This window comes from Tamandua tetradactyla, chromosome 23 (assembly GCF_023851605.1).
Source record: "Tamandua tetradactyla isolate mTamTet1 chromosome 23, mTamTet1.pri, whole genome shotgun sequence".
NCBI classification, from domain to species: domain Eukaryota; kingdom Metazoa; phylum Chordata; class Mammalia; order Pilosa; family Myrmecophagidae; genus Tamandua; species Tamandua tetradactyla.
The window spans coordinates 19,828,474-19,854,287 of record NC_135349.1 but is presented as its reverse complement, the minus strand read 5'-3'; the positions used below and the strand labels follow the sequence as shown (position 1 = coordinate 19,854,287).

Genomic DNA, 25,814 nt, shown 5'->3' with positions numbered 1-25,814 from the left:
AAAAACGTTTAAATATGTATTTGCAAAAAATCATTTCTTTAATAGCCAAAGGTCACCAAAAATATCAATTAAAAGGTCACAATCCTAATCCTAATAGTGTATTAACCTCACAAAAGAAGAGGTTCAAAGTCTGTCTTCAGTACCTCTTGGCAAATAGCATTAAGTGATTTTAAAGGACAAATGGATAATCATTTGCCAATATCAAAACTTTTACAATTTCTTAATCATGATGATGAATATGCAACTATATGATGATATTATGAATTACTGATTATATATAGAGAACAGAATAATGATATGCTAGAAATGTTTTTGTTCGTTGAAATTTTTTTAAAAATAAATAAATAAATAAACAAACAAACTTTTACAACTTCTAAAAAGAACAGAATGGGTTTTGCCTAAAATAGATCAGGCTTCCCTGCTAGAAAGAGCCATTACCATCTTTACTAATGGTAATAATAATGGGCAGGCTGCATATATCACCCCAGGGGAAAACAAAAGTTGGAAAACACCTTATATCTCAGCCCAGTGCACTGAATTAGCAGCTGTAATTCAAATATTGCAGAATTTTCCACAATCTCTTAATATTGTTTCTAATTCTAAGTATGTCTGCCAAACAGTTACTCACATTGAGACAGTTTCTTTGTTTGAAAGAGATGAATTGTACCAATTGTTTTTACATTTTACAAATACTAGTCAGAAGTCGAATTATTCCTCTTTTTATCATGGATATAAGAGCTCATACTAATCTTAAAGGTCTTTATCATTACAAAATCAGCAAACAAATACTCTTGTAAGGTATTTGTTTCCCACGTTTCACAAATTAACTCATATTAATAGCAAAGGGCTGCAAAAGAAATTTCTATCTTTATCTAAGCAGCAAGCTCAGAACATTATTAAAACTTGTCCAACAAGTGAACCTTTAAATGCACTCCCATTTACATCCGGGGTTAATCCTTGAGGTCAAAAAAGCAAATGAATTATGGCAAATGAATGGTACTCATATTTCACATTTTGGTAACATGCAGTATGTACGTGTTATCATAGATACCTGTTCTCATTTCATCTGGGCTACTGCACAATCTGGAGAACATTTCTGTCAAATTCGATCACATTTATTTAATGCTTTTGCTGTTATGGGATGCCCTCAATCTATTAAAATGGACAATGGTCCTGCTTATACAGGAAAGCAATTTCATAAATTTTATACTGCTTTTCATAATATTCATATCAGGAATTCTACATAATCCCTCTGGGCAATATTATTGAGTGAACAAACAGGACGCTAAAGTCTATGCTCATAAAACAAAAAGGGGGAGATCAGGAGGATGATGTTGTGAAAATAAGTACACCAAAAGATCAATTAGCAAAAGCACTGTTTACTTTAAATTTTTTAAACATTTATGATATTTCATCACAGACTCCTGCAGAACAACATTTTAGTAATTTGGAAAAGAAAAGTGATATGACTCAAACAGAACTGCAGCTGCAGCTGATGTATTGGAAAGATGTTAAGGATGATCTATGGAAACCAGGCATGATAAAGGTGTGGGTAGGGGATTTGCTGTTATCATTACAGGTGATGGAACCTTGATTTGGATTCCCTCGAAGAGAATAAAACCCAGACATGTTGAGCTGGGGGAAAATAGTAATAAATGGGTAATGTATATTATAGGACATATAATTTTAATTGCTGAAGGACAGGGACATAATTATACTTATTGGGCTTATATTCCTAACCCACCTTTGCTGCTAGCCCTAACATGGGCCAAAGAGTGGCCTCTAATTTATCATCTCATAATTTCTCATAATGATGTGAAAAAAGTATTGTTATTCTTATTTTAGAGAGGAGAAGCCTCAGAGACCTTCAGGATCTCTCTCAAGGAAACAAAATTAGATTCAGCCAGATGGTCCAGGCTTGTCCGGGCTTACATCAGCACACCACCCAGGGGCTGGTAGGTGGAACATGTTCAGTGAATATTTGCTTAATGAGTGGGTGACAAAAATCAGCCAAGAACTTTCTCTATCTACAGCTGCCTTTAATGGTAAGGAATTATGCAACTGTCTTGGAGGAGGCAAGAAAAGAGACAGAATAAAGAGAAGATGAAGAGGAGCTCTGTGAGATAGAAACTACAATGCCCTTTTTATACATGCTGTAACTAGCAACCTTCCAACAGTCTCACATATCTGCACGCCACTCACTGCCTTTGTTTTGGACGATCTTTGTGAGGATGTTCGTATGATGAACAGCCCTGGAGAACAGAGATGGTGGCTCAATCAAAAGTCAGGTCTGTGTGCTGTCCTATATAATATCTCCCTCTAGGACAAAGTTCAGGTGAGTTTACTACCCATCATGAAGGATTCGGGTTCCCTAAGTTTGGGACTTCTCTCCTGTAACCCACTGTGTGTGCAACTCTCACCTGATTCTGTTCACATCCACCAGTGGAAATTGTGGGCAGTTGGCACACGTGCTGGTACTCTGGCAACTACTGTTGCTGTGAGAAATAAACTCCTTTGTCTCTGATCCAGGAGGCTTGTGTCTTCTGCCAACGACCAGGAAACTGTGCTACACTGACTTGTTAGCTTCCAAGTAGGGTAAAATCTCAGGCATGTCACAGTTCTTGATACTAGCTTGATGATAGGGAACCTTGCTAAGTAAGTAATGGGATCTGGACCTCTGTGTGAGGTAGGCCTCAGGGGCTAGGGCTCCTGGCTTGTTCCCATGGAGATGGGCTGACTCATCTCAGCTGGAGCCCGCAGTGTAACTGGAAGAAGTGTTTGATTACTACATTCTGAACTGATGAAGTTACCCTTGAAATTATTTCCAGCCTTACTCAAAGGCAAAGGAGATGAGTCCCTGTTAGTGTATGGCTTAAGGGGCAAGAGAAAGTCACCTGTCTGCAGGTGAGACATTTCCACTGGGAATAATTGATGTTTTTCTGTTAAGGCATTGCTTATTAAAAGACCATATATGTTGTGAATTGGTTCAACTCACCAAATGGTCATCAGCTATTGGACCCTTATAACTCTGCTTTTCTCACCAGGAAGCTAAGATGGTCAGAGCTCTAAGAAAATGAAAAGAAATGCTGAAAAAAGATCCCAAGCATAAGTCAGAAAACAGCCGGTTCCTGTATGATGTTTGAACAGTCACCAGACTTCTCAAAACTTTAGTTTCGACTTCCAGAGAAAATAGCGCCTTAGTAAGGCATGTGGGTCTTAGTTCCTCCTCCAGAACAACTACTAAAGAACTAGAAACAGTACAGAACAGCTCCCGGAGCCACGACAGAGACCAGACACACAGCATACCCCATTCTGGAATGGCTGGACTGGCTAAAAGACTCCGCTGCGGGAAATAGACACATCTACCATAATAGTTGAAGGCTTCAATTCCCCACTCTCATCAATGGACAGAACATCTAGACAGAGGATTAATAAAGAAATAGAGAATTTGAATATTATAATAAATGAGCTAGACTTAACAGACATTTACAGGACATTACACCCCACAACAGCAGGATACACCTTTTTCTCAAGTGCCCATGGATCATTCTCAAAGATAGACCATATGATGGTCACAAAACAAGTCTCAACAAATTTAAAAAGATTGAAATCATACACAACACCTTCTTGGATCATAAAGGAATGAAGTTGGAAATCAATAGTAGGCAGAGTGCCAGAAAATTCACAAATACGTGGAGACTCAACAACACACCCTTAAACAACAAGTGAGTCAAGGAAGAAATTACAAGAGAAATTAGTAAATATCTCGAGGCGAGTGAAAATGAAAACACAACATATCAAAACCTATGGGATGCAGCAAAGGCAGTGCTAAGAGGGAAATTTATTGCCCTAAATGCCTATATCAGAAAAGAAGAAAGGGCAAAAATTCAGGAATTAACTGTCCACTTGGAAGAACTGGAGAAAGAACAGCAAACTAACCCCAAAGCAAGCAAAAGGAAAGAAATAACCAAGATTAGAGCAGAAATAAATGAAATTGAGAACATGAAAACAATAGAGAAAATCAATAAGACCAGAAGTTGGTTTCTATGAGAAAATCAACAAGATTGATGGGCCCTTAGCAAGATTGACAAAAAGAAGAAGAGAGAGGACGCAAATAAATAAGATCAGAGATGGAAGAGGAGATATAACAACTGACCTCACAGAAATAAAGGAGGTAATAACAGGATATATGAACAACTTTATGCTAATAAATACAACAATGTAGATGAAATGGACAGGTTCCTGGAAAGGCATGAACAACCAACTTTGACTCAAGAAGAAATAGATGACCTCAACAAACCAATCACAAGTAAAGAAATTGAATCAGTCATTCAAAAGCTTCCCAAAAAGAAAAGTCCAGGACCAGACGGCTTCCCATGTGCATTCTACCAAACATTCCAGAAAGAATTAGTACCAACTCTGCTCAGACTCTTCAAAAAAATTGAAGTGGAGGGAAAGCTACCTAATTCATTCCATGAAGCCAACATCACCCTCATACCAAAACCAGGCAAAGATATTACAAAAAAGAAAACTACAGATCAATCTCTCTAATGAATACAGATGCAAAAATCCTCAACAAAATTCTAGCAAATTGAATCCAACAACACATTAAAAGAATTATACATCATGACCAAGTAGGATTCATCCCAGCTATGCAAGGATGGTTCAACATAAGAAAATCAATTAATGTAATACACCATATCAACAAATCAAAGCAGAAAAATCACATGATCATCTCAATTGATGCAGAGAAGGCATTTGACAAGATTCAACATCCTTTCCTGTTGAAAACACTTCAAAGGATAGGAATACAAGGCAACTTCCTTAAAATGATAGAGGGAATATATGAAAAACCCACAGCTAATATCATCCTCAATGGGGAAAAACTGAAAACTTTCCCCCTAAGATCAGGAACAAGACAAAGATGTCCATTATCACCACTATAATTCAACATCGTGTTGGAGGTTCTAGCCAGAGCAATTAGACAAGAAAAAGAAATACAAGGCATCAAAATTGGGAAGGAAGAAGTAAAACTATCACTGTTTGCAGACGATATGATACTATACGCCGAAAACCCAGAAAAATCCACAACAAAACTACTAGAGCTAATAAGTGAGTATAGCAAAGTAGCAGGTTATAAGATCAACATTCAAAAATCTGTAGTCTTTCTCTACACTAGCAATGGACAAGCTGAGGGGGAAATGAAGAAACGAATTCCATTTACAAATGCAACTAAAAGAATAAAATACTTAGGAATAAATTTAACTAAAGAGACAAAAGACCTATACAAAGAAAACTACAAAAAACTGTTAAAAGAAATCACAGAAGACCTAAATAGATGGAAGGGCATACCGTGTTCATGGATTGGAAGACTAAATATAGTAAAGATGTCAATTCTACCTAAATTGATTTACAGATTCAATGCAATACCAATCAAAATCCCAACAACTTATTTTTCAGAAATAGAAAAACCAATAAGCAAATTTATCTGGAAGGGCAGGGTGCCCCGAATTGCTAAAAGTATCTTGAGGAAAAAAAATGAAGCTGGAGGTCTCACGCTGCCATACTTTAAGGCATATTATGAAGCCACAGTGGTCAAAACAGCATGTTATTGGCATAAAGATAGATATATTGACCAATGGAATCAAATAGAGTGCTCAGATATAGACCCTCTCATCTATGGACATTTGATCTTTGATAAGGCAGTCAAGCCAACTCACCTGGGACAGAACAGTCTCTTCAATAAATGGTGCCTAGAGAACTGGATATCCATATGCAAAAGAATGAAAGAGGACCCGTATCTCACACCCTATACAAAAGTTAACTCAAAATGGATCAAAGATCTAAACATTAGGTCTAAGACCATAAAACAGTTAGAGGAAAATGTAGGGAGATATCTTATGAATCTTACAATTGGAGGCGGTTTTATGGACCTTAAACCTAAAGCAAGAGCACTGAAGAAAGAAATAAATAAATGTGAGCTCCTCAGAATTAAACACTTTTGTGCATCAAAGAACTTCATCAAGAAAGTAGAAGGACAGCCTACACAATGGGAGACAATATTTGGAAATGATATATCAGATAAAGGTCTATATCCAGAATTTATAAAGAGATTGTTCAACTCAACAACAAAAAGACAGCCAACCCAATTACAAAATGGGAAAAAGACTTGAACAGACACCTCTCAGAAGAGGAAATACAAATGGCCAAAAGGCACATGAAGAGATGCTCAATGTCCCTGGCCATTAGAGAAATGCAAATCAAAACCACAATGAGATATCATCTCACACCCACCAGAATGGCCATTATCAACAAAACCAAGAATGACAAGTGCTGGAGAGGATGCGGAGAAAGAGGCACACTTATCCATTGTTGGTGGGAATGTCAAATGGTGCAACCACTGTGGAAGGCAGTTTGGTGGTTCCTCAAAAAGCTGAATATAGAATTACCATACGACCCAGCAATACCATTGTTAAGTGTCTACTCAAAGGACTTAAGGGCAAAGACACAAACGGACATTTGCACACCAATGTTTATAGCAGGATTATTTACAATTGCAAAGAGATGGAAATAGCCAAAATGTCCATCAACAGACGAGTGACTAAACAAACTGTGGTATATACATACGATGGAATATTATGCAGCTTTAAGACAGAATAAACTTATGAAGCATGTAATGACATGGATGGACCTAGAGAACATTATGCTGAGTGAGACTAGCCAAAAACTAAAGGACAAATACTGTATGGTCCCACTGATGTGAACCGACATTAGAGAATAAACTTGGAATATGTCATTGGTAACAGAGACCATCAGGAATTAGAAATAGAGTAAGATAATGGGTAATTGAGCTGAAGGGATACAGACTGTGCAACAGGATTAGATACAAAAACTCAAAAATGGACAGCACAATACTACCTAATTGTAATGTAATTATGTTAAAACACTGAATGAAGCTGCATCTGAGCAATAGTTTTTTTTTTTGGTTTTTTTGTTTGTTTCTTTATATTTTTTGAATTTTTTATTTTTATTTTTTCTCTATATTATCATTTTACTTCTTTTTCTGTTGTCTTGCTATTTCTTTTTCTAAATCGATGCAAATGTACTAAGAAATGATGATCATACATCTTTGTGATGATATTAAGAATCACTGATTGCATACGTAGAATGGAATGATTTCTAAATGTTGTGTTAGTTAATTTATTTTAATAAAAAAAAAACACAATGAGATACCACTTCATGCTCACCAGATTGGCCATTATATTAAAAAGGAAAATAAATGTTGGTGGGCATGCAATGACATAAGAAGCCTCATACATTATTTTTGGGAATGTAAAATGGTGTGGCCCCTGTGGAAAACAGTTTGGCAGCTCCTCAGATGTTAAGTATAGAATTAGCATATGACCCAGTAATCCCACTTGTAGGTGTAAACTGAAAGAATTGAAAGCAGGGACTAGAACAGTTGTCTGTACACCAACATTCATAGCAGAATTATTCACAGCGACCAGAAGACAAAAACAATCCGGGTGCCCATGAACGGAAGAATGGATAAGCAAAATGCCAGATGTCCATACAGTAGAATGCTATTCAACTGTGAAAAGGAATGAAGTGCGGACACTTGCAGCAACACAGATGAACCTTGAGGATGTCATGTTGAGTGAAATGAGCCAGACACAAAAGGACAGTTATTATGTGGGATCTCACTTCCATGAAGTAACTAGAATATGCATATTCATAGAGACAGAAAGTAAAATATAGAGTAGCAGGGCCAGAAGCAGGGTTGGGGATGCAGGCTTAATGCTTCAACGGTGCAGTTTCTGTCTGGGGTAAAGGAAAGTTTTGGTGGTGGATAGTGGCACAACATCATGAATGTAATTAACAACACTGAATTGTATACTTGAAAGAGGTTAAAATACAAATGTTATGTTGCATGTGTGTTACCACAATGCCAGTTTTTTTTTAAATTTAAGTTGCAGGAAATCCTGGTGATTAGCAGTCTAAACTCTAGAGCTAATCTACCTGGGCCTGAATTTTTTTCTACCACTTGCCAATCATATGATGGTAGGCAAGCTGCCGAATGCTTTTTATTTTTTATTTTTTAATTTTTTGACATGGGCTGCCGATCCATTCTGCACCTTCCTTTACTCAGCCGTAAATGGGCATAATAATAGTACTTGTTCTACTGGATTGTAGAAGGATTCAGTGACTTAGTTCATGAGAAGTAGTAAGAATAGGAAGTACTCAAGTGTTAGTTTTACTATTATAAGCATTATTATTATTAGGAAAACAAGGAGATGGAGGACCATGCAGGAAGCAGGCTTTCTGAACAGACTTCACATTAAATATCATCACCATGCCTGGTGCCTTAGAAACAGATTACCTGTACTCTCCTTCCTCGATACCTACAGCTTTGAGGTATACACACTTCTAGGTATTGTGGGTGGCTGCAAGTCAAATTTTAGGCTTATGGGAGTTGACTTTGATATCCCTTATGTCTTCTTTTGCTCCCCCTGCCCTACAGCTTCACCTCCTTGGTGCCGTCATGTTCCTTCTCCAGTTAGAACCTGCACTGAGGAATAGAACCAATAGAGTCACTCACACTAGAGTCTAAATGCCTGATGAGGGCATGTACCTTTCTTCCTAGTGCTGTCTGCATTTTCTTAAAAGTACAATATCTCTAACTAGTCAAGTGAATCTAATAGTAAAAGTTTTGGTATCAAAGATCCCCGCCCCCTCACTTTCCTTCCCAATCATCAACCCCCATTCCTATAAATGTACGTGCACTCTTAGCCAGTCTTGTACACTTTGGTCATGGTGAAAGAGGAGATCCCCTTTTGTCTGAGCCAATGATTCTTCGAGCCCTAGAGCCTAGCTCAGCCACCTCCTGGGAGAGCTCACTTTCTCTATGATGCCATCTCCTTCTGTATATTCAGTATTCCCGGGGTCCAGGCACATTCAAGTTAGGATTTAAAAATGGCAAGTAGATACTAGCTTAAAAAGTAAAAAATATATGCAAAATAAAACCCTCTTTGCTCTTACGACCTGCTCTGTACTTGGAGTTTACTTTTCCTTCTCTGTGTGTGCAACAGTCTTGGAAGCATTGCCATCATTCGCTGTCTCCTGCTCCATACTGCCCTTCACCACTCAATCCACTGGTTGAGTCTACCTGCCACAACTCCCCCAGTGAACTGTCTGTTTTTATTTTTTCTTGATATATTATATAGTCACAAACCATGTATTCATTCAAAATCTACAATCAGTGATTCACAAAATCATATAGCTGTGCATTTATCATCACAATTGACTTTTTTTCTTTTTTTGTGAAAAATAACATATATACCAAAAAAAGCAATAAATTTCAAAACACATTGCAACAGTTAGTTGTAGAACAGATTTCAGAGTTTGGTACGGGTTACAGTTCCACAATTTTAGATTTTTACTTCTAGCTTCTCTAAGATATTGGAGACTAAAAGAAATATCAATATAATGATTCAGCACTCATACTCATTCGTTAAATCCTACTTCCTCTGTGTAACTCTTCCATCACCTTTGATCGTTCTCCCATTCTTTAGGGGTATTTGGGCTCTGCCCATTCTAATTTTTTCATGTTGGAAGAGGTTGTCAATAATATGGGGTGGGGGATGGAACTAGTTGATTTTCTGGAGCGGCTGGGCCCTCTGTGTTTCAGGACTTACCTGGTCCAGGGTCCCATCTGGAGGTTGTAGGTTTCTGGAAAGTTACTCTAGTGCTGGAAACTTTGTAGAATCTTATATATTGCCCTAGGTGTTCTTTAGGATTGGCAGGAATGGTTTTGGTTGGGATTTGGCAAGTTATGATAGGTAGCACTGTCTAATTGAAGCCTGCATAAGAGTGACCTCCAGAGTAGCCTCTTGACTCTACTTGAACTCTCCCAGCCACTGCTACCTTATTTTTTACACTTCTTTGCCCCATTTTTTGTCAGGATGGCATTGTTGATCCTGTACTGCCCGGGCCAGGCTCATCCCTGGGAATCATCTCCCACACCTTCACTCCTGGATGTTATGTCCTATATAGGGGGAAGGGCAATGATTTCATTTGCAGAGTTGGGCTTAGAGAGACAGAGGCCACATCTGAGCAACAAAAGAGGTCCTCTGGAAGTAACACTTAGGCATACCTATAGGCAGGCTAAGCTTCTCTGCTACCTGCATAAGCCTCACAAGAGTAAGCCTCGAGATCAAGAACTTGGCCTATTGATTCAGGTGTCCCTAATGTTTGACACAGTATCGGGTTTCCCCAGTGGTAAAGTTTAATAGTTCCATATTTTTTCTCTCATCCCTCAAGGAACTTTGCCAGTACTTTTTGATTTTCTGCTGAATATACTCTGGGATGTATCCAGGCATTACATTAAGTTATACAGGATTAAAGACCCTTATTCTTATTCTGGGCTCCCTGTGTTTGGATTGTTTACATGATTTATCCAGACAGGTTGAATTAGATTATGTGCTACAGAAAATTTAGGTTCTGGACAAAATAAGCCTTTCTTCCTTTGGTCTCAAAGAGTAGATGAAGTTCTAAAATACAGACAATGTCTTCCTTACCCTGCATTCTGAATTGTCTTAATCCCAACCTGATCAGCTTCATTCTTATCTCTAAATACCAGGTCATACATATATAAAACAGCCTCTCAAAATCCAGAAATAACAATTACGCTGTGGACTAAATGTTCCTATTAATAAGAGCTTACAATCTAAGCTCCTGTTTTCTTCTAAATATTTTCTAAATGAGACCATATAACATTTGCTGTTTTGTTTCTGGCTTATTTTGCCTCACCAAATGTCCCACAGGTTCCTTCACCATGTTGCATGCCTCACAACTTCATTCCTTCTTGTAGCAGCACAATATCTGATCATATGTATACACTGACCTGTCCTTTGAAGGTGTCACTTATAGTGGACAATTTTTAAATTAATCACTTTTTATTGGAAGAGTAGACTATGATATAGAAATTGTGATATAGTCATATAGTGGGTTCTGCACAGCAGTGACAGGATGTCCTAGAGGTACAAGTTTTAATATTTCAACATGGAAATTTCTCAAAAATATATTGCTGAGTGGAAAAAGTAAGTTGCAAAGGAATATCTAGAATATGCTGTCTTATAAAGTTTAAAAACATGGAAAATATATACTCAGTGTGGCTATATACACCTACAAAGGATGTCTGGGAACATTCAGAGAAATAATAAATACCCACGTCAAAACTTGAGGTTGTTCCTCAGAAATAAACAAGAGGAATAGATTTTTAGATTGTACTTGTAAAATTGTATTTCTGTAACTGGGTAGAGGACATTTGCTTCTATTATCATCGACTTTTTTAAACTTAATTGAGGTATAACTTACATACCGTGAAATTCACATTTCACCTGTGCAATGCAGGGCCTTTTAGTAAATGTACAGTTTTGTAACCGTCACTACAGTCCAATTTAGAGCATCTCTATCACCCCCAAAGTAAATCTCATGGCTTACTGCAATGACTCTTTGTTCTCACCCCTAAACCCAGGCATCCACTAATCTCCTTTCTGTTTCTATGGTTTTGCCTTTTCTGGACATTCCATATAAATGTGGTGTTTTGTACCTGGCTTATTTCACTTAGCATCGTATTTCGAAGGTTCGACCATGTCACAGCACATATCTGTACTTCATTCCTTTTTACTGCCAAATGATGCACCATTGTGTGGCACCTGTCGTTTATCCATTCATCAGATGAGGGACCTTGATTTCATCTTCCTTGGGTAGATAACTAGGAGTGGAATTGCTGGATCATATGGTAAATTTATGTTTAACTTTTAAAGAATCTGCCAAACTGTTTTCCTTCCCATCAGCAGTACACGAGGGTTCCAATTTCTCCACTGCCTCAAGAACACCCATAATCTGTCTTTTTCATTTATAGCCATCCTGGTGGATGTGAAATGGCATCTCATTGGAGTTTTGATTTTCCTTTCCCTGGCAGCAATGATATTGATGACCGTTACATGTGTTTATTGACCATTTGTCTCTCTATTTTGGGGAAATGTACATGTCTATTCAAATCTTCTGCCCATCTTTAAATTGAGTGACTTGTGCTCTTATTAAGAAGTTATAAGAGTTTTGTATGTGTTCTGGATACAATATCTCTAGTTTTTATTTCCTGAAGCATGTGGTAATAATTTTTTTTCTCAGTCTGTGAGTGCTCCAAGGGAGGATATTTAAAGTTCTAGGGCCGTCAAAGTGCTTCTCAAGGGAGCAGCCCTGACTGGCAATTCCCACAGGTGTCTAACCCTCCATGCTGGGTTCCTTCCCTTTGTGTGACCAATTCATCCAAGTAGAGTATGTCTGTCAGTCTGCCCAAGAGCAAGAGCTGGGTGCAGTCTGAGTTTAGTGTCATCTGCCCTGAATTCTAAGTTAAAGCCCCTTCCGTAATAATGTTTGCTCCTGAAGTCTAGAGCAGCCAAGTGAGTGACAGAAACCTATAATGAGATCCTCTCCTGGGCTCTTAGTCTTAATATATGCACAGGTTTACCTCTTTATCTCCAAAGAGGCCCTCGGGGCACGCAGCACTGTTAGCAGGCTAGTTGGTAGAGTTCAGAAACTGCTGACTCTAGAAAAGTCCATTTCTAAAGGACTCAAGAGTCACTGTAATGTCAGTCCCACTCACCACACTTCTCCCTCTGAATCCTTTTCCCTTTGCCCTGCAGTGCACTTTCTCTAAATCTTCCTCTTGCATGAGCAGCAGCCGTTTAGTGGGCAAAGGAGCATTAAACATGCCGTTAACAGCATCATGGAAATCGTAACTCATGAAGTACCCTGGGTTTCCAAGAGAGAGAATTGATAGGTGACAACAGAAAGGTTTTTATATGCCAGAAGAAATTACCATTTGGAAAAGTCTGATTCTTGTACTAAGCCAACCCAATTTCTTACTCTTTAACATAATATTGTCTTGTCCATCAGGGCACATATTACTAAGAGGACTGACTTACCCAGGTGGTGCTGGGTAAGTTCCTCATCTGTGACAACACATTCCATCCTAAATGATGTTCCTAAGACTCCCAGGAGTCTGGGATCTAGAATGAGAAGCCAAGAAAGTGTGAAGGAATGTGTGTTCTTATCTTCCATGTGTGTCTTCATCTGCTGTATCCAGTCAGCGTCATGAGTTATCGTATAACCGAGACTGAATTTTGGAGAGCTGGGGAAACAAAATAGCAAAACAAGCCCTGAAGACGAAAATGTCTTCAGTTGATCATTTTACCTTCTAGATTGTAAATGCATAATCGGTCAGTCTGTTGAATATTGATTGAAGGATTGATATCGAGTGACTAAGGCAACCTGATGTACCTCCTAGTACTTAATGAAAGTTGTTGGCATTTTTCCACTTGCTGGAGAATACCACGTTTGTAGCATCTTTCTGTCTGAGTCCTCACCCAGAGAAGTCCCTAGAGGTGTTTCCACTTATAGCGTCTGGTATCTGGACTTATTTCCTCCTCCATTAATTTATATTTTTGTTTATTTTATTAGCACTGCTCCTGTCACTGCAAATGATTCTTGTTAATCCTTTGGTTTTAGAGTTTGCAATATTAATTGGCCCTTACCCAGCATCACAGATCTGAGTTACAGTTGTCTTTTTCACTTCTTCCTTTGTGAAGCACAAGCAAATGACCAAGCTCTTGGAATCTGGGTGTGTTTTGGTTTGGTATGGTTTTGGTTTTCATTTACTTTGCTTTGCACTTCTGAGAACTCCTCTACTTAGGAGCAATGCTCCTCTCCCACTTTAACTACCTCTTCTCCTTGGCAGTCAAATGTGGACAGAAGTATAATATGCATTAGATCAACATACCTGAAGTACCATGCAAAGCTTAGTTTTTGATTATCTGACAGTCATCCACCACAATGCATCTGCTATTTTCACTTGCTCTACTAGTAAAAATTCTTTACATGCATCGTAGAATGTCAGCATGGCTGCGAGGCTCTTCGCCTCTTCTATTGTATTTATCAGGCCATACAACTCAAAATTTCTCTTTTCCCTGCTTGTTTGAATTGTGTTCTTTGCTATGCTGGCTGGTAGAAGAGTTCATTTTAATTAGATATAATTTTTCTGAGATTGGATAAAATTATTCACTCTTTTTTTTATTAGTATCACACATCAAATTGAGACATATTGGAAAAATATCTTGTGTGTGGCTTAAGACAGACTAATGGATTCAGACCCTTTCCTCTTGCTTAAAACTTTCCTGTAGAAAACTGACCTTTTTACCACCCAAATCCAACAAGTAGACAGCAGGAATAATTAGGTACTTACAGGCACACATGGCCATTGTGTACCTAAGTAATCTCTCATGCATGCTCTCCTAGAAGATGCTGAAAAGTCATTGGTTCTGGAAGAAATTATTCTGGCCTCTCATTAAGACATTCTACAATGCACTGCTCATGGCTCAAAATCGCTTGTAGCCCACTGTATCATTTAAATTCTGTTATAATTGCAAATAATAAAAATGTACATCATAAAATGGATCATACAAACCTTTATTACTTGTAAAGTTTTGTCCACTTTTCTATCAAATTAGATATTTTATTTTGATTAGTTGGGTGGGCAGAATTTTAAGAGGGTCTCCAGGACTCCTACCCCTAGTCCAAATGCCATGTAGAATCCCTTCCCTTTAAGTATAGACAAAACCTGTGCATATGATGGGATACCACCCCCATGATTATATTCCCTACAATAGCAAAGGAAAAGGAATCCTGCAGCTGTAATTAAAGTGCCCTATCAGTGGACTGTGATTTCATCCAAAGGGAGATTGTCCTGGGTGGGCCTGACCTAAGCAGGTAAACCCTTTTGAAGAGATTCCAAGCAACCCAGGCCCTCTCTCTGTTAGCCTCCTCAAAACAGCCATGTTCTGGGTTGCTTGTGGAAAGAGGTGATGGCCTCCAAGAGCTGAGGCGCGCGCGCTGCGGCGCTGCAAGACCCCAGGAGCCGGCTCCGTGGCCCCTTCCCTACCCGCGTCGGGCCGAGAGGGGCTCGCGCCGGGCAGGGGAAGAGGGCCGGGTGCTCATCGGCAGGAGCCGGAGTTGCAGCGAAGCCAGCCGTGCTCAGATGTCCGCTTTACGCGGCCCCTTTAAGAGGAGCCGGGCCGAGACTTCAGCGAGGCTTGGGGGGGTGGGGGGGTGGGCAGAGCCTCAGCGCTTCCCGCCAGGAGGCGGGTAAGGGCGGGGCGCGCGCGGCGGCTCGGCCTGACTGACAGGCGCCCCCCGCGCCGCAGCGTTGCCCCCGCCCTCCCGGCTGGCTGTGAGGGCGGGACTCGCCCTCGGCATGAGGCGGCGGCGGCTACGGGAACGTTCCCGTCCGGGACCTAACGGTTGCGCCGGACGCGCTGAGGGCCGGCGGCGGCGGGGAGCGCGGGGGATGGCGACAGCGCAGAAGGAACGAGCGAGGCCGTGCCACTGGCGGGGCCGGGTCCTCCGCCCCCGCCCTGGGCCGGGAGACGCCCCCGGCGCGGTTGAGGTCCGGTGGCCGCCGCTGAGACCGGCCAGGCTGGGCCGAGGAGCCTTGGCGGGGCGGGCGGCCTCCCCGGACGCCGTGGTCCTGCAGGGCGCCGCCACCATGGGCTGCGGCTCCTCCAGGTGAGTGCCCGCCGCGTGGGCCGGGGCGGGGGCGCGGGCTCCGGACCCCGAATTCCCACCCCGATGGCCGCTGCCCCGCCCCGAACTCTGGTTCCCTGCCAGCCCTGGCCTGGAACCTGTGGCCCGGGATCCGGAAGACAGTCCTGAATACGGCCCTAGAACCAGACCGGAACTCAGGTCCCGGCCCCTGAACCCTGGGCTCAGATTTTGAGCCCTGACTCCCCAGTTCCTGCCCCCCATCCTGGTCCTGGCCTCAGAACCCCGAGTCCTGACCTAAGCAACTACCCCTGGTCTCTGACCCTTGACCACAGCTCCTGACCCCTGGGTCTTGGGTCAGTCTGGGTTTTGAACCCCAAGGGTGGTGCCCTGGATTCCCAACCCCTGCTTGAGAACTCTAACCCTTGGCTCTTGACCCTACATGCTGACCCCTGACCTCTGACCCCTGCCTCCTCCTGGCTGCCTGTCCCCTCTTGCCCAGATGGCTTCCCAGCCTCCCAGACTTAGCAGTGCCCAGGGGAGGACGCTGCTGGGCCTCATCAGGCCTGTCCTGGCTGCCATGGGGCAGGGACGGTCTGTGTCCAGAAGCCCATTTCACCAGGACCCTGGCAGGGGTGTCCTCACTTCACCCTTCCCACTTCTGGCAGTAGCTGCAGTGTCCCTTGGGGTCAGCTCGTCCTCCTGCTTGCTTTTCTAGGGACGCAGGTTGTGTTCTAAACAGTGTCCTGATTCAGGGATGAAGCCTTAGCACCATATTGAACTCAGGGGTGGAAACTATAAACATCTTTTAGGTTTACCCCCTTAGACCCTCTTGGCTTCTCCTGGGTGGTATGGATGGCTGCAGGCAAAGCTGCAGTGGGGGCAGCAGGCCTGGGCCAGAGCGGTCCAAGTCGATCAAGTCAGGGCTTCTGTTTTGCCTCCTTGCTTCCTTAGGACTCCCTTCTGAGGTGGTTTAGCAGTGTACCTGCCTGGCAGTGAGGACAGAGAAGGCTCCCTGTAACTCTGCTGGCCATTGCAGCTCCCTGCACTGGCCGTGTGGCCACCTTTGCTCCACGTAAGGACGGCAGGAAAGCCTCCCGATGCCACGTGAAGCGTTTGTCCGGTGAGTTGCTTAATTTTAATAACTCATTCCTTTTCTTCTTAAATTTTCCAAGATGAAGGTGTTGTCATTTTAGTCCTTAGTTTTCATATGAAAAGTGACACTTTATGTGTTTAGCTTACAGTTCTGCTTTGGCCTCTTAAATGCGGGAAGGTCACAGGCTTTCTCTTGTGCCTCCTTTTGTGTTTCTGAGGAGTGCCCTCTGCAGCTTGTGCTGGAAGGAGCATCTTGGAGCATGACCAGCCCCTGGGGTTCAGGTGTGCCTGGGGCGCTGCAGGCAGTGGTCAAGTCACTGTCTGTTGGATGCGTGTGGATCTAGTTTTGGGGCCGGGCCCTGTGGGTCTTGTGCTCCTGTTGGGGTCCAAGGCTATCAATGGCAGCCAGGGTTGTCCAGGGGAAAAAAAACCACGTGGGCATATAGCTGGAAGCTTTGGGGCTCCTGGAGGAGAGTGTGGGCCCAGTGGGACAGGGCTGGGGTGGGTAGAACAGCGGGGAGCAGGATGGGGTCTGCCTCAGTGCAGCTTACTGGTTGCATGACATGCTAGGGCCCTGCTTCTCGCTGTGGTTTGGTTTTTTCCATGCAGCTGCTTGCGACCACTTTAGTGTGCAGTGTGTGTCCAGGTTAGTTCCCCTGTGATTTCTTCCTTGCTTTATCCCTTGGAGATGACACCCTCATGCAGGGCCAACTGACTTGGTTACTGACGGGTCCATTGGAGCCTAGGTTAGTTTGCAGAGCTGTGTCATGCGCCATGTCCCTGAGGCGTACAGAGTGTGCTCTTTCATCTGACGGGTGCAGCAAAGCCACATCCACCTGGCATTCACCAGCTTCCAGGGAACCCACGCTGTTCTCCTCTGTTTGCAGGGGCTCCTGCCAGCATGTGAATGAGGCTGGGGCTTGTGATTTAGGTCCCCCTTAGCCCACATGAGAGACAGACACCCCATGGTGTGCTGCCCTCCAGGCTTGGGGAATGCTTGCCACTGTCCTGACTGTGTTCCATGGCGCATGCCTGGCATCTTGCTGCCCGGGTAGCCTGGAGCCAACCTGTGTGCTGCTGTGTGGTCGACCGCCTCCAGGCCACCTGGGAAGAGTGGGGTTGATGTGCAGGGCATGCTGCTCAGGTAGAGGTTGTGGCGATGAGCTCATGGGCATCGGTTCTGAGATCCCGTGACTCCGAGGACTGTGGCAGTGGCAGTGACTGGGGGCACCTTAGCACCCAGGGTGCCCTGTGAGAAAGCAGCAACCAAAGGCCTTGAGGATCCCCTGCCCCAGAGCAGGCAGCTTGGTGTCTGGGTCTCAGACTAGGGCACCGCGAGGGGGTTGGTAGGGAAGGGAGTTGGCGCGGGCCCTGGTGGGCAGCCTGGCGGCGGGTTAGGGGTGCTGGCTGGGTACCCCAGCTTGGTGATATTAGCTCCCACCTATCTGTGCATGGTGCCCTCTGGGATTGGTGCTGCTGTCACCCTCTGCTCAGCTTGAAGGAGGTGCCATAACCTGCGCCCATGTGGCTTCTCATCCGTAAAGCCCCCGTGTTAGAAGAAGTGCAGATTTCTGTGTAAAGAGGGATGTATTATGTATCCCATGGAAACAGAACCCAAAGCGTATTATGCAAATATGAGGAGATTTGTTATAGCGATTGGCTCTTGTGATTGTGGGGATTGACAAGTCTGACTTCCATGGGGCAGGCTGTAGGCCTGGAACCTGATAGGTTTCCAGGAATCTGCCAAGAGAAGCCGGATCGTGATCGGGGTGGGCAGGGGAACATAGACCCTTTGGTGGGCATGGGCGACCTGGTGGATGGTCAGAGCTCCTGCTGGGGGGACGGGGGCCCAGGAAGTTGAGGTTTGCAGTGTTTGGTGTGGAGCAGATCTGGCTGATGGGAGTCAGTTCGGGGGCAGGTGCGGGAGGGTTGACACTGTGAGGGGCGGCGGGAGGCCCCTGCAGCCTGCAGCCATGCTGCTGGGGTGGGATTCACCCGCCGTCCCCCTGCAGGCCACCCAGCCTGTGGCATCGAGCACAGTCCCCCTGACAGCCTCTGAGGGTGAGGGTGGGGGCCCTGTGGTTGTTCTGTCTTGAGACCCCTGGCTAGTTCACGCTCAGACCTGGATATTTTGCGGTGGAGGGACAGTGTCTGGGCAGCACCCAGGGCAGCTGCACCCAAGGGCCTACAACCCCACTGGGTGGGAGATGAACCTGTGCCCTGGTGTGAATTTTGCTTTCCCCCGGCTTCTCTCTCTACTTGCTGGGCCTGGACGTGGCTGCCAGCTAACGCTCCTCACTCGTGTGCACACTGGCCCTGGGAACTCTGAGGCAGTTTTTCTAAATAAAATCAAGTAAGTCTCTAGAAGTGAAAGTGTTTGTGTTTTCTCTTTTTCATTTAATTTTCGGTCCTTTCTGCTCCTTCCTCACTGGAATGTAGATGTGAGGCCTGGAGGCCCAGCAGGTGTGCTACAGACCCAAGGTTGTAAGCTTCTTCTAGAAGATGCTCCAGGGGGCAAACCTAGTGTTTTTGTTCCTGGAAGGGAAGGAGACAGGGCAGGGCAGAGGCCAGGGGAAGTGGTGAGTGTCCTGAGGAAGGGTGGCCGAGGGCTCAGGAGAGCTGGCCGCCGCTTCTTCCACGTGCCCTGATCCTGAGTCGTGGCTGCCCTATGGCCTCAGCATCCTCCTCTGTTATGGAATGGGGGCTGGGGGCAGAAGGGCCCCTGCCAGGCTTGGTCACTTCCAGGGAGCTCCCTTTATTGTTTCCAAAGAGAGAGTAAGTTGTGTGTGCACAGCTGTATGCACAACCCCACACGCACACACGCACACTCACAGAAAACTTCTTGCTCCTTTTTGGAGGGACACTTGGAAGGTCAACACTGGCTATATTTATTTATGAGATTATGACCGATTTAAAAATTTGCATGTACTTTTCTTTTTTTAATTTATAATTGATTTTTTTGTGGGGGTGTCTGGTCCAGAAATCAAACCCGGATCTCCTGCATGGAAGGCGAGCATTCTACCACTTAACCACCCATGAACCCTATAATGTACTTTTTATAATTAGAAAAGTATGCCCCTAAGTTATTAAAGACAGTATAAAGAAATTCTGCATCCTTTCTTATGAATTTATAGAAATGGGAAAGTGGATGATGACCAGGAATAAAACAGCTGGATTCATGGGGTAATGCCTAGAGTCCCAGGTACAGGCCTCTCTTGGCGTCCCTGAGTGCATGTGCCTCCCCCTCACTGTCCGTGCGCATGAGCGGCCCGGAGCTTGTGTACCTCCCCCTGACTGTCCACCCACACAAGCAACTCTGAGTACGTGTGCCTCTCCCCTGCTGTCCACACACACAAGCAAGCCTAACCGTGTGTGCTTCTCCCCAGGTTCACACACACAAGCTGCACTTCCTGGCCTTGCACTGTCAGGAGTTCGGGGGAAGAATATGAATCTTCCATGGCGCACGTGGACAAGTTTGTCAAGTAAGTGACTGTGGGCCTCGTGGGGGCTGGGGAAGGTGTTTTCATGGCAATATTGTCTACAGATTTACCCTCTGGGCATGTAATCGTCATGTGCCCACAGGAGAACTTGTGCCAAATGCCTGCCTCTTCCCTAGGGTAGGCACAAAATACCAGCATCAGTCACCTGACCCTGAAATGGTCTAGTGACTGTGTCCCTTGGGCTTAGATGAGAGTCCTGGGCAGCATTTGTGGGGAGGACACCTCTGTGTGCCCTCTGGATGCCCCACGCTGTCCTCAGGCTGCCCACCCCACTCCATGACAGACGGACAGGAGGAGGGTTTCGGTGGTCTTGGTGACTCCACGTCCTTGGTGAGTTTTGTAACTGCAGACAGAAAGCACTACAGGCCTTGTGTCCCCTGCTGAGTGCACGCCTAGTGCCTGTGGGGAACTGGCTCTCCTCCTTATCCTGTATGGGGTCTCAGGTCCCCAGGCCTGGGAAGGCCGCAGCGGTGGCAGCAAGGAGGCTCAGCTCTCGAGTCCCTGTTCAAGAGCAGGAATTCCCATCTGTGGTTGGTGGGCAGCGGCTGCGGCAGGCGTCCCTCCAGGGCCCTTGCCCCAGTTTCCATCGGTGGCCATGTGTGGGGCCCAGAAGAGGCCTGTCCTTTGCTTTAGGGGTCAGGGAGGCCTGGGTCTTTCTGTTCCTCGCTTCTTCCTCCTGAGAGCTTCCTGGTCACGAGGGTGTTCTGGTTTGCTAAAGCTGCCAGAAATGCATCGGCTTTTACAAAGGGGATATTTAAGTTATGAGTTTGTCGTGCTGAGGCCGTGAAAATGTCCAAATTAAGATGCCAACAAGAGGCCGTTTTCTTGGAGGAAAGGCTGCCAGCATCTGGAACACTGTCAGCTGGGAGGGCCTGTGGCTGGGTCTGCTGGTCTTTGCACCCCATTTGTTGCTTTCAGCTTCTGATTCCAGTGGCGTCCTCTCTAAGCACCTTTGGGGCTTCACTTAACTTCTCTGGGATATACTTTGGATGGGTTTCATCGCTTCGCATCTCCTGGGGGCATTTTTGTCTGCATCTCCAAATGTCACTGTGTTGTCATCTCCCTGCAGTGGTGCCATCTCCCTGAGTCAGCTCTGAACTCTGTGTGAGCTTTTTTAAGGACTCTGATAAACTAAGACCCACCTTAAATGGAGGGGAGGTCACATCCTCATGGAAATAATCTAATGATCAAAAGTTTTGCCTACAATATGTCTGCACCTACAAGAGTGGATTAAAAGAGCCTGTCTTTTTCTTCCCTCAGGTGGATGTGAACTGTCCTGAGCCTCCCTGTCCTTTCTTCTGTATTGGAAGGAGGTGCAGCCCTGCGTGTCTCACCCAAGCACCCGTTCCCACCTACATCCGCAGCCCTTCCGAGTCTAGGGGGCAGAGGGCGGCCTCCCCAGCTGCTGGCTCACAACAATGAGTCTGCAGAGGGAGCCTGGGCCGCCAGCAGGCCCCGTGTCACTTTCCCACAGTCACGACAGATGACAGCGGTAAGTTCAACTGTCCACCCGAAGGGTCGAGGGTATTTCACAAGGTCCCCCTCAGGAAAGAGGCCTGCCATGGCCATCCTTGCAGATGGCCCCTGTCCCCACTCCCCTAGCCCTGCACACTCCCAGCCTCCCAGGAAGCTCTAGTGGCATAGCTGGGAGCTGTGGAGGACAATACCTGGGACCACGGGAAGCCCCTGGCCCACAGACCATGCTGCAGCCTGGGCACAGCAAAACCCCATGTGTGGGGCAGCCTGGGCAGGGGTCCCACTGCAGTACCATCTGCTGTGAGCTCTCTGGGCACTGGGTCTGTGCTGGGATTCCCAGGGGTGCTTGCCCCCACTGGGGTGTAGGCCAGCAGTCCAGGCTCATCTGTAGATGGAGAGTTGGGGAATTCTGTGCAAGCTGCCCTCCTGCAAATGTGAATGCCATGCAGTCACGTGGGAGCCCCGTCTGAGTCTGCTGTGTTCCCAGGTTTCCCGGGGCATGTGTCAGGACCCCTGCCACAAGTTGCCATCAAGTGCAGTGGGGTGACCAGGCCAGTGGCCCACTTTGGTCTGGTGTCCTGTGGCAAGAGCAGCTGCTCAGTAGTGGCCTCTGGGTGGGGCTGAGCTGCTGCTGCTGTTTCCCACCATCACCCAGGATCCCTCCTCGGTGCTGTCACATGTGCTCTTTCAAACTACAGGAACCACAGCTGCTTTTTATTAAACGCTCGCAGGACAGTGGGTGCCCCTGAGAAAGGAAACGTATGTGTGTGCAGACAAGTCTACCCTGGCTGTGAGCCTTTTCTGCTGGTTTGTTTTAGTTTTGGATTTATGCCTATTACTAACTTAGCTGTGATTTTAAGCAGTGAATGTATACGTGTATGTATTTAAAGTCACAATGTGCCACACACATTTTCCAGGGAAAAACGTAATATTTAAATACATCAAGAATCCCTGAAGTCTGAAAAAGACAGCAAAACCAGTTAGAAAACCTAATCACTTTAGGCATTTAACATGGAAGAGAAAATGCAGATGAAGAAGTACAAAAAGCATTAGGAGATGTCCTTTCGCCTTGGCAGGCAGGGAGATGCGTCTTTTAACTTGGAATGAAGTTGTGCTGCTTCGCGTCCCCTTGAAGGGACGTAGAACAGAGCATCACCACTTCCTGTGTGTATATATAAGTACATTTCTACCTGTGTCCTACCTACATACAGAGTCTTTATTTTTGCGTTACGTAGTTATCGTTTAAGGAGATTAGAAAGTCAGAAAAATGTCATTTTAGTTTTAAGAAGCCATTTATCATTTTGAGTGCTGTTCATTCTTTGTGTAGATTCAGATTTCTAAGTGGGATCATTTTCCTTCAGCCTGAAGGGCTTCCTTGAACAAGTCTTGTAGCTCAGCTCTGCTGCTCTTCATTTTCTCAGCTTTTAGGTGTCTGAAAAAAGTCTGTATTTTGTCTTCCTTTCTGAAAGATATTTTGTTGCAAAAAGAACTCTGGCTTATTCATTTTTTTTCCTGGAGGACTTTAAGAATACTGTCCCGTGGTATTCTGGATTGTATTGTTTCTGATGAGAATTGAGCCATTATCCTCATCTTTTCTTGTCTCTAGTATTTCCTATTTTTTCCTGTCTGCTAGATTGGTCTTCAGAGCCAGTTTTCAGCAATTTGATTACGTTGTGCTTCTGTTGGATTTTCTTTGAGTTTATCCTGCTTGAGGTGCTCTGAGGTGTTTGGATTTGTGGATTTACAGTTTTAATCCTATGGCAAATGTGTGTCCATTATTTCTTTTAAGTGTCCCCCTCCCCTTCTTTGCCTTCTCCTCTTTTGTTCTGTGACTCTGATTTAAGTCTGTCAGGTTGCTGCGTTCTGTCCCACAGATAACTGAAACTCTTTTAAGGTTTGTCAATTCATTTCTCCTCCTTGCTTCATTTTGCAAGTTTTAATCTGCTCTTCAGTCCATCCATGGGATTTTTTTCTTCATAAAGTTTATTGCATTTCTCAGCTCTGGAAGCTTCACTTCTGGTCCTTATATCGGTATGTTTTCCTCCTATGCGTGATTTTCTTCACAGTGTTAGCCATATTCGTTTCGCCGTCCCCAAGTTCCTTTCAGCTGCTCCCTTCATTTCTGCTCTCTTTATCTGTTTCTATAAACTGAGTTTTTGTAGGATTGTGGGTCCTCTTTTCTTGATTCTTCACAGATCAGATGATCCTTGATGTGGCCCAGGAGTCCTTTGTTCAGTGTGCAGACCTTGTTCTCCTTTGAAGCGTGCTGAAGTTTGCTTTTGCAAGCTTCTTTCAATGCTGCCTTGTAGCTGTTTAAGGTAGGGTCTCTCTCAGCCTTTGCCCTGGACTGAGCTGGCCGCATGCTCAGCAGCTCCTCAGCCTCCTGTGAGCTGCACCTTGTGGCTGCTGTGCTTTGCCTGCTGGTGGCAGGTGTCCGGGATCGGGGAGATCTGCAGGGGCCTGACACTGTACACAGATTGCTGGGGCTCTCTGTTGGACAGCACATGGTTCTGTGTCTTTGGTATGCAGATCCCAGCCCCTCAGCCTCCCCAGGCTCTGGTTACCTGGTCCTTCCAGGCCTGGGGATTTCCACAGGTATTCCTCTGCGTGGCAGGTGGGATACTGGTGGGTGCCATGTGCTCCTCCCCTCGCGAGTGCAGCTCTGTGTGTCCTGTTGGCTGAGGGTCTGCAAGTGGTTGTTTTCTAGGCTTTTTCTTTTCTTTAACCGGACACCGAGTCCCAGGCTTGCTGACCGTGGGTGTGTGTTCTGTATCAACTCTAAGATTAAGTGCAGGGCACTGGGCGATGCTCGCGGACAAGTGCCTGTGCAGGTGGTATTCGCTAAATGCAGCCCATCAGTGCCTCCTGCTGCACTCGCTACCCCAGCACAGTGGCTCTGATGCCACCGTCATGGGCGGGGACTGCACTGTCTTTTCCCATAACCTGCAGTGTCCTTGGAAACAGGAGGTGCTAGGCAGAGACAGAGTGTGACAGTGGCTTTGGGTTGAGGGTCTTGAGGAGTGAGTAATAAAGAACAGATGTGTGCTGGGTAGTGGGAGCGCAGGTGCCTTGCGAAGTTCCCTGAGGAACTGTAGGATGGCCAGGCCAGGGTCTTTGGAAGCTGTAGTAGCAACAATTCAGGGTCGCCTGTGGTCGTGAAACTGATAATCTGTTTTACTGGAGTTTTGCAAATGGAGGGTATGTCTAGCAGCTCCTCCTTGCTGTCAGGGCAAAATGTGGAAGGAGGCAGATGGGCCATAGACAGACTGCTAAATGGAAGGGTGATGGCTCGCTGGGATTTAAAGGAAGCCAGGTCCTTCTGGCTGCAGGCGGGTCTCCTATTGAGACAGGGAATCAGCTAGGAGTGGCACCCGGTCCTCCAGGTCCATGCCTCCTACAGTCTCCCAGTGGGCCTCCAGGGGGTCTCTAAGACTCCTCAAGTTCTGGGATGCTCCACACATCGTGGTAGAGCCCCAAGTGCTGGAGCTAACCTGCCAGCCCCCAGAGCTGGGGATGCCGCTCGGGCTGAGAGGGGCAGTGGGGTCACCAGTGTCCCATGGGAAGGGAGTGAGAAAGCTCCTGGCTGCAAGCGAACCCAGAGTTGCTGGGTCAGAGAGCAGCTCCCACCAGGAGGCCTGAGGTGCCAGGGCCCCACCCCGCAGCCTGGCCACACCGGGCCCTGCCCACAGCAGAAGACTTGTACAGTGCCCTGTGCCTGCGCCCACCACGAGGGGCCTGGGGCTGGCGGCAAGGCCCAGGCTGCCTCACTGCCCCTGAAGTGGAGGGCTGCGGAAGCTCCACCACCTTGCCAGGGATGCTGGCTCTTCTCCCTTGAGGCCCTTTTCTCCCGTGGACCTCGAAGGGCAGAGAGGAAACACTGAGGTCCCAGTCTGGGGACAGAAGGCACTATGGCTCTCACCCGGTTCTTTCGGGACCCAGCCACCACATAGAAGGCCATGCTATGGGCAGGAGGGACGAGACGTCCCCACCCTGGATGAGGCAGTCCGTACTGTGGGGCCAGTCATGCCAGGGCTGCCTTGGGTGCCGCTTCCAGGCCACTGCCCCATTCTTCCTCGCCCTGCCGCCCTCCCCTCTTCTCAGTTTCGAAGCAGAGACTAGCATCTCTGCTGTTCCCTTGTG

General features: G+C 45.5%; 2 protein-coding genes across 49 annotated transcripts in view; both read left to right on the top strand.

Annotated features, from left to right (window-relative positions):
• LOC143667178 (inositol polyphosphate-5-phosphatase A-like) overlaps window positions 1–14,565 on the top strand; it is a 73,926-nt gene extending 59,361 nt beyond the window's left edge. For 8 of the 31 annotated variants that reach the window (XR_013167911.1, XR_013167910.1, XR_013167920.1 and 5 more), the window contains 2 exons: window positions 1,846–1,955; window positions 2,034–14,559. The gene's annotated coding sequence lies outside the window, so the exon portion shown is untranslated. Of the gene's footprint in view, window positions 1–1,845; window positions 1,956–2,033 lie in introns of all 31 variants that reach the window. The other 23 variants (XR_013167909.1, XR_013167922.1, XR_013167925.1 and 20 more) reach the window with 7 other exon arrangements.
• An 875-nt stretch (window positions 14,566–15,440) lies between these two features.
• Window positions 15,441–25,814, top strand: part of LOC143667177 (CUB and sushi domain-containing protein 1-like) — a 315,312-nt gene continuing 304,938 nt past the window's right edge. For 10 of the 18 annotated variants that reach the window (XM_077141088.1, XM_077141080.1, XM_077141087.1 and 7 more), the window contains exons 1-5: window positions 15,445–15,627; window positions 16,558–16,726; window positions 20,085–20,180; window positions 21,459–21,690; window positions 23,870–23,992. In XM_077141088.1, coding sequence (XP_076997203.1) covers window positions 23,970–23,992 — 23 coding nt within the window. In that variant the 5' untranslated portion in view covers window positions 15,445–15,627; window positions 16,558–16,726; window positions 20,085–20,180; window positions 21,459–21,690; window positions 23,870–23,969. Of the gene's footprint in view, window positions 15,628–16,557; window positions 16,727–20,084; window positions 20,181–21,458; window positions 21,691–23,869; window positions 23,993–25,814 lie in introns of all 18 variants that reach the window. The other 8 variants (XR_013167908.1, XR_013167906.1, XR_013167907.1 and 5 more) reach the window with 5 other exon arrangements.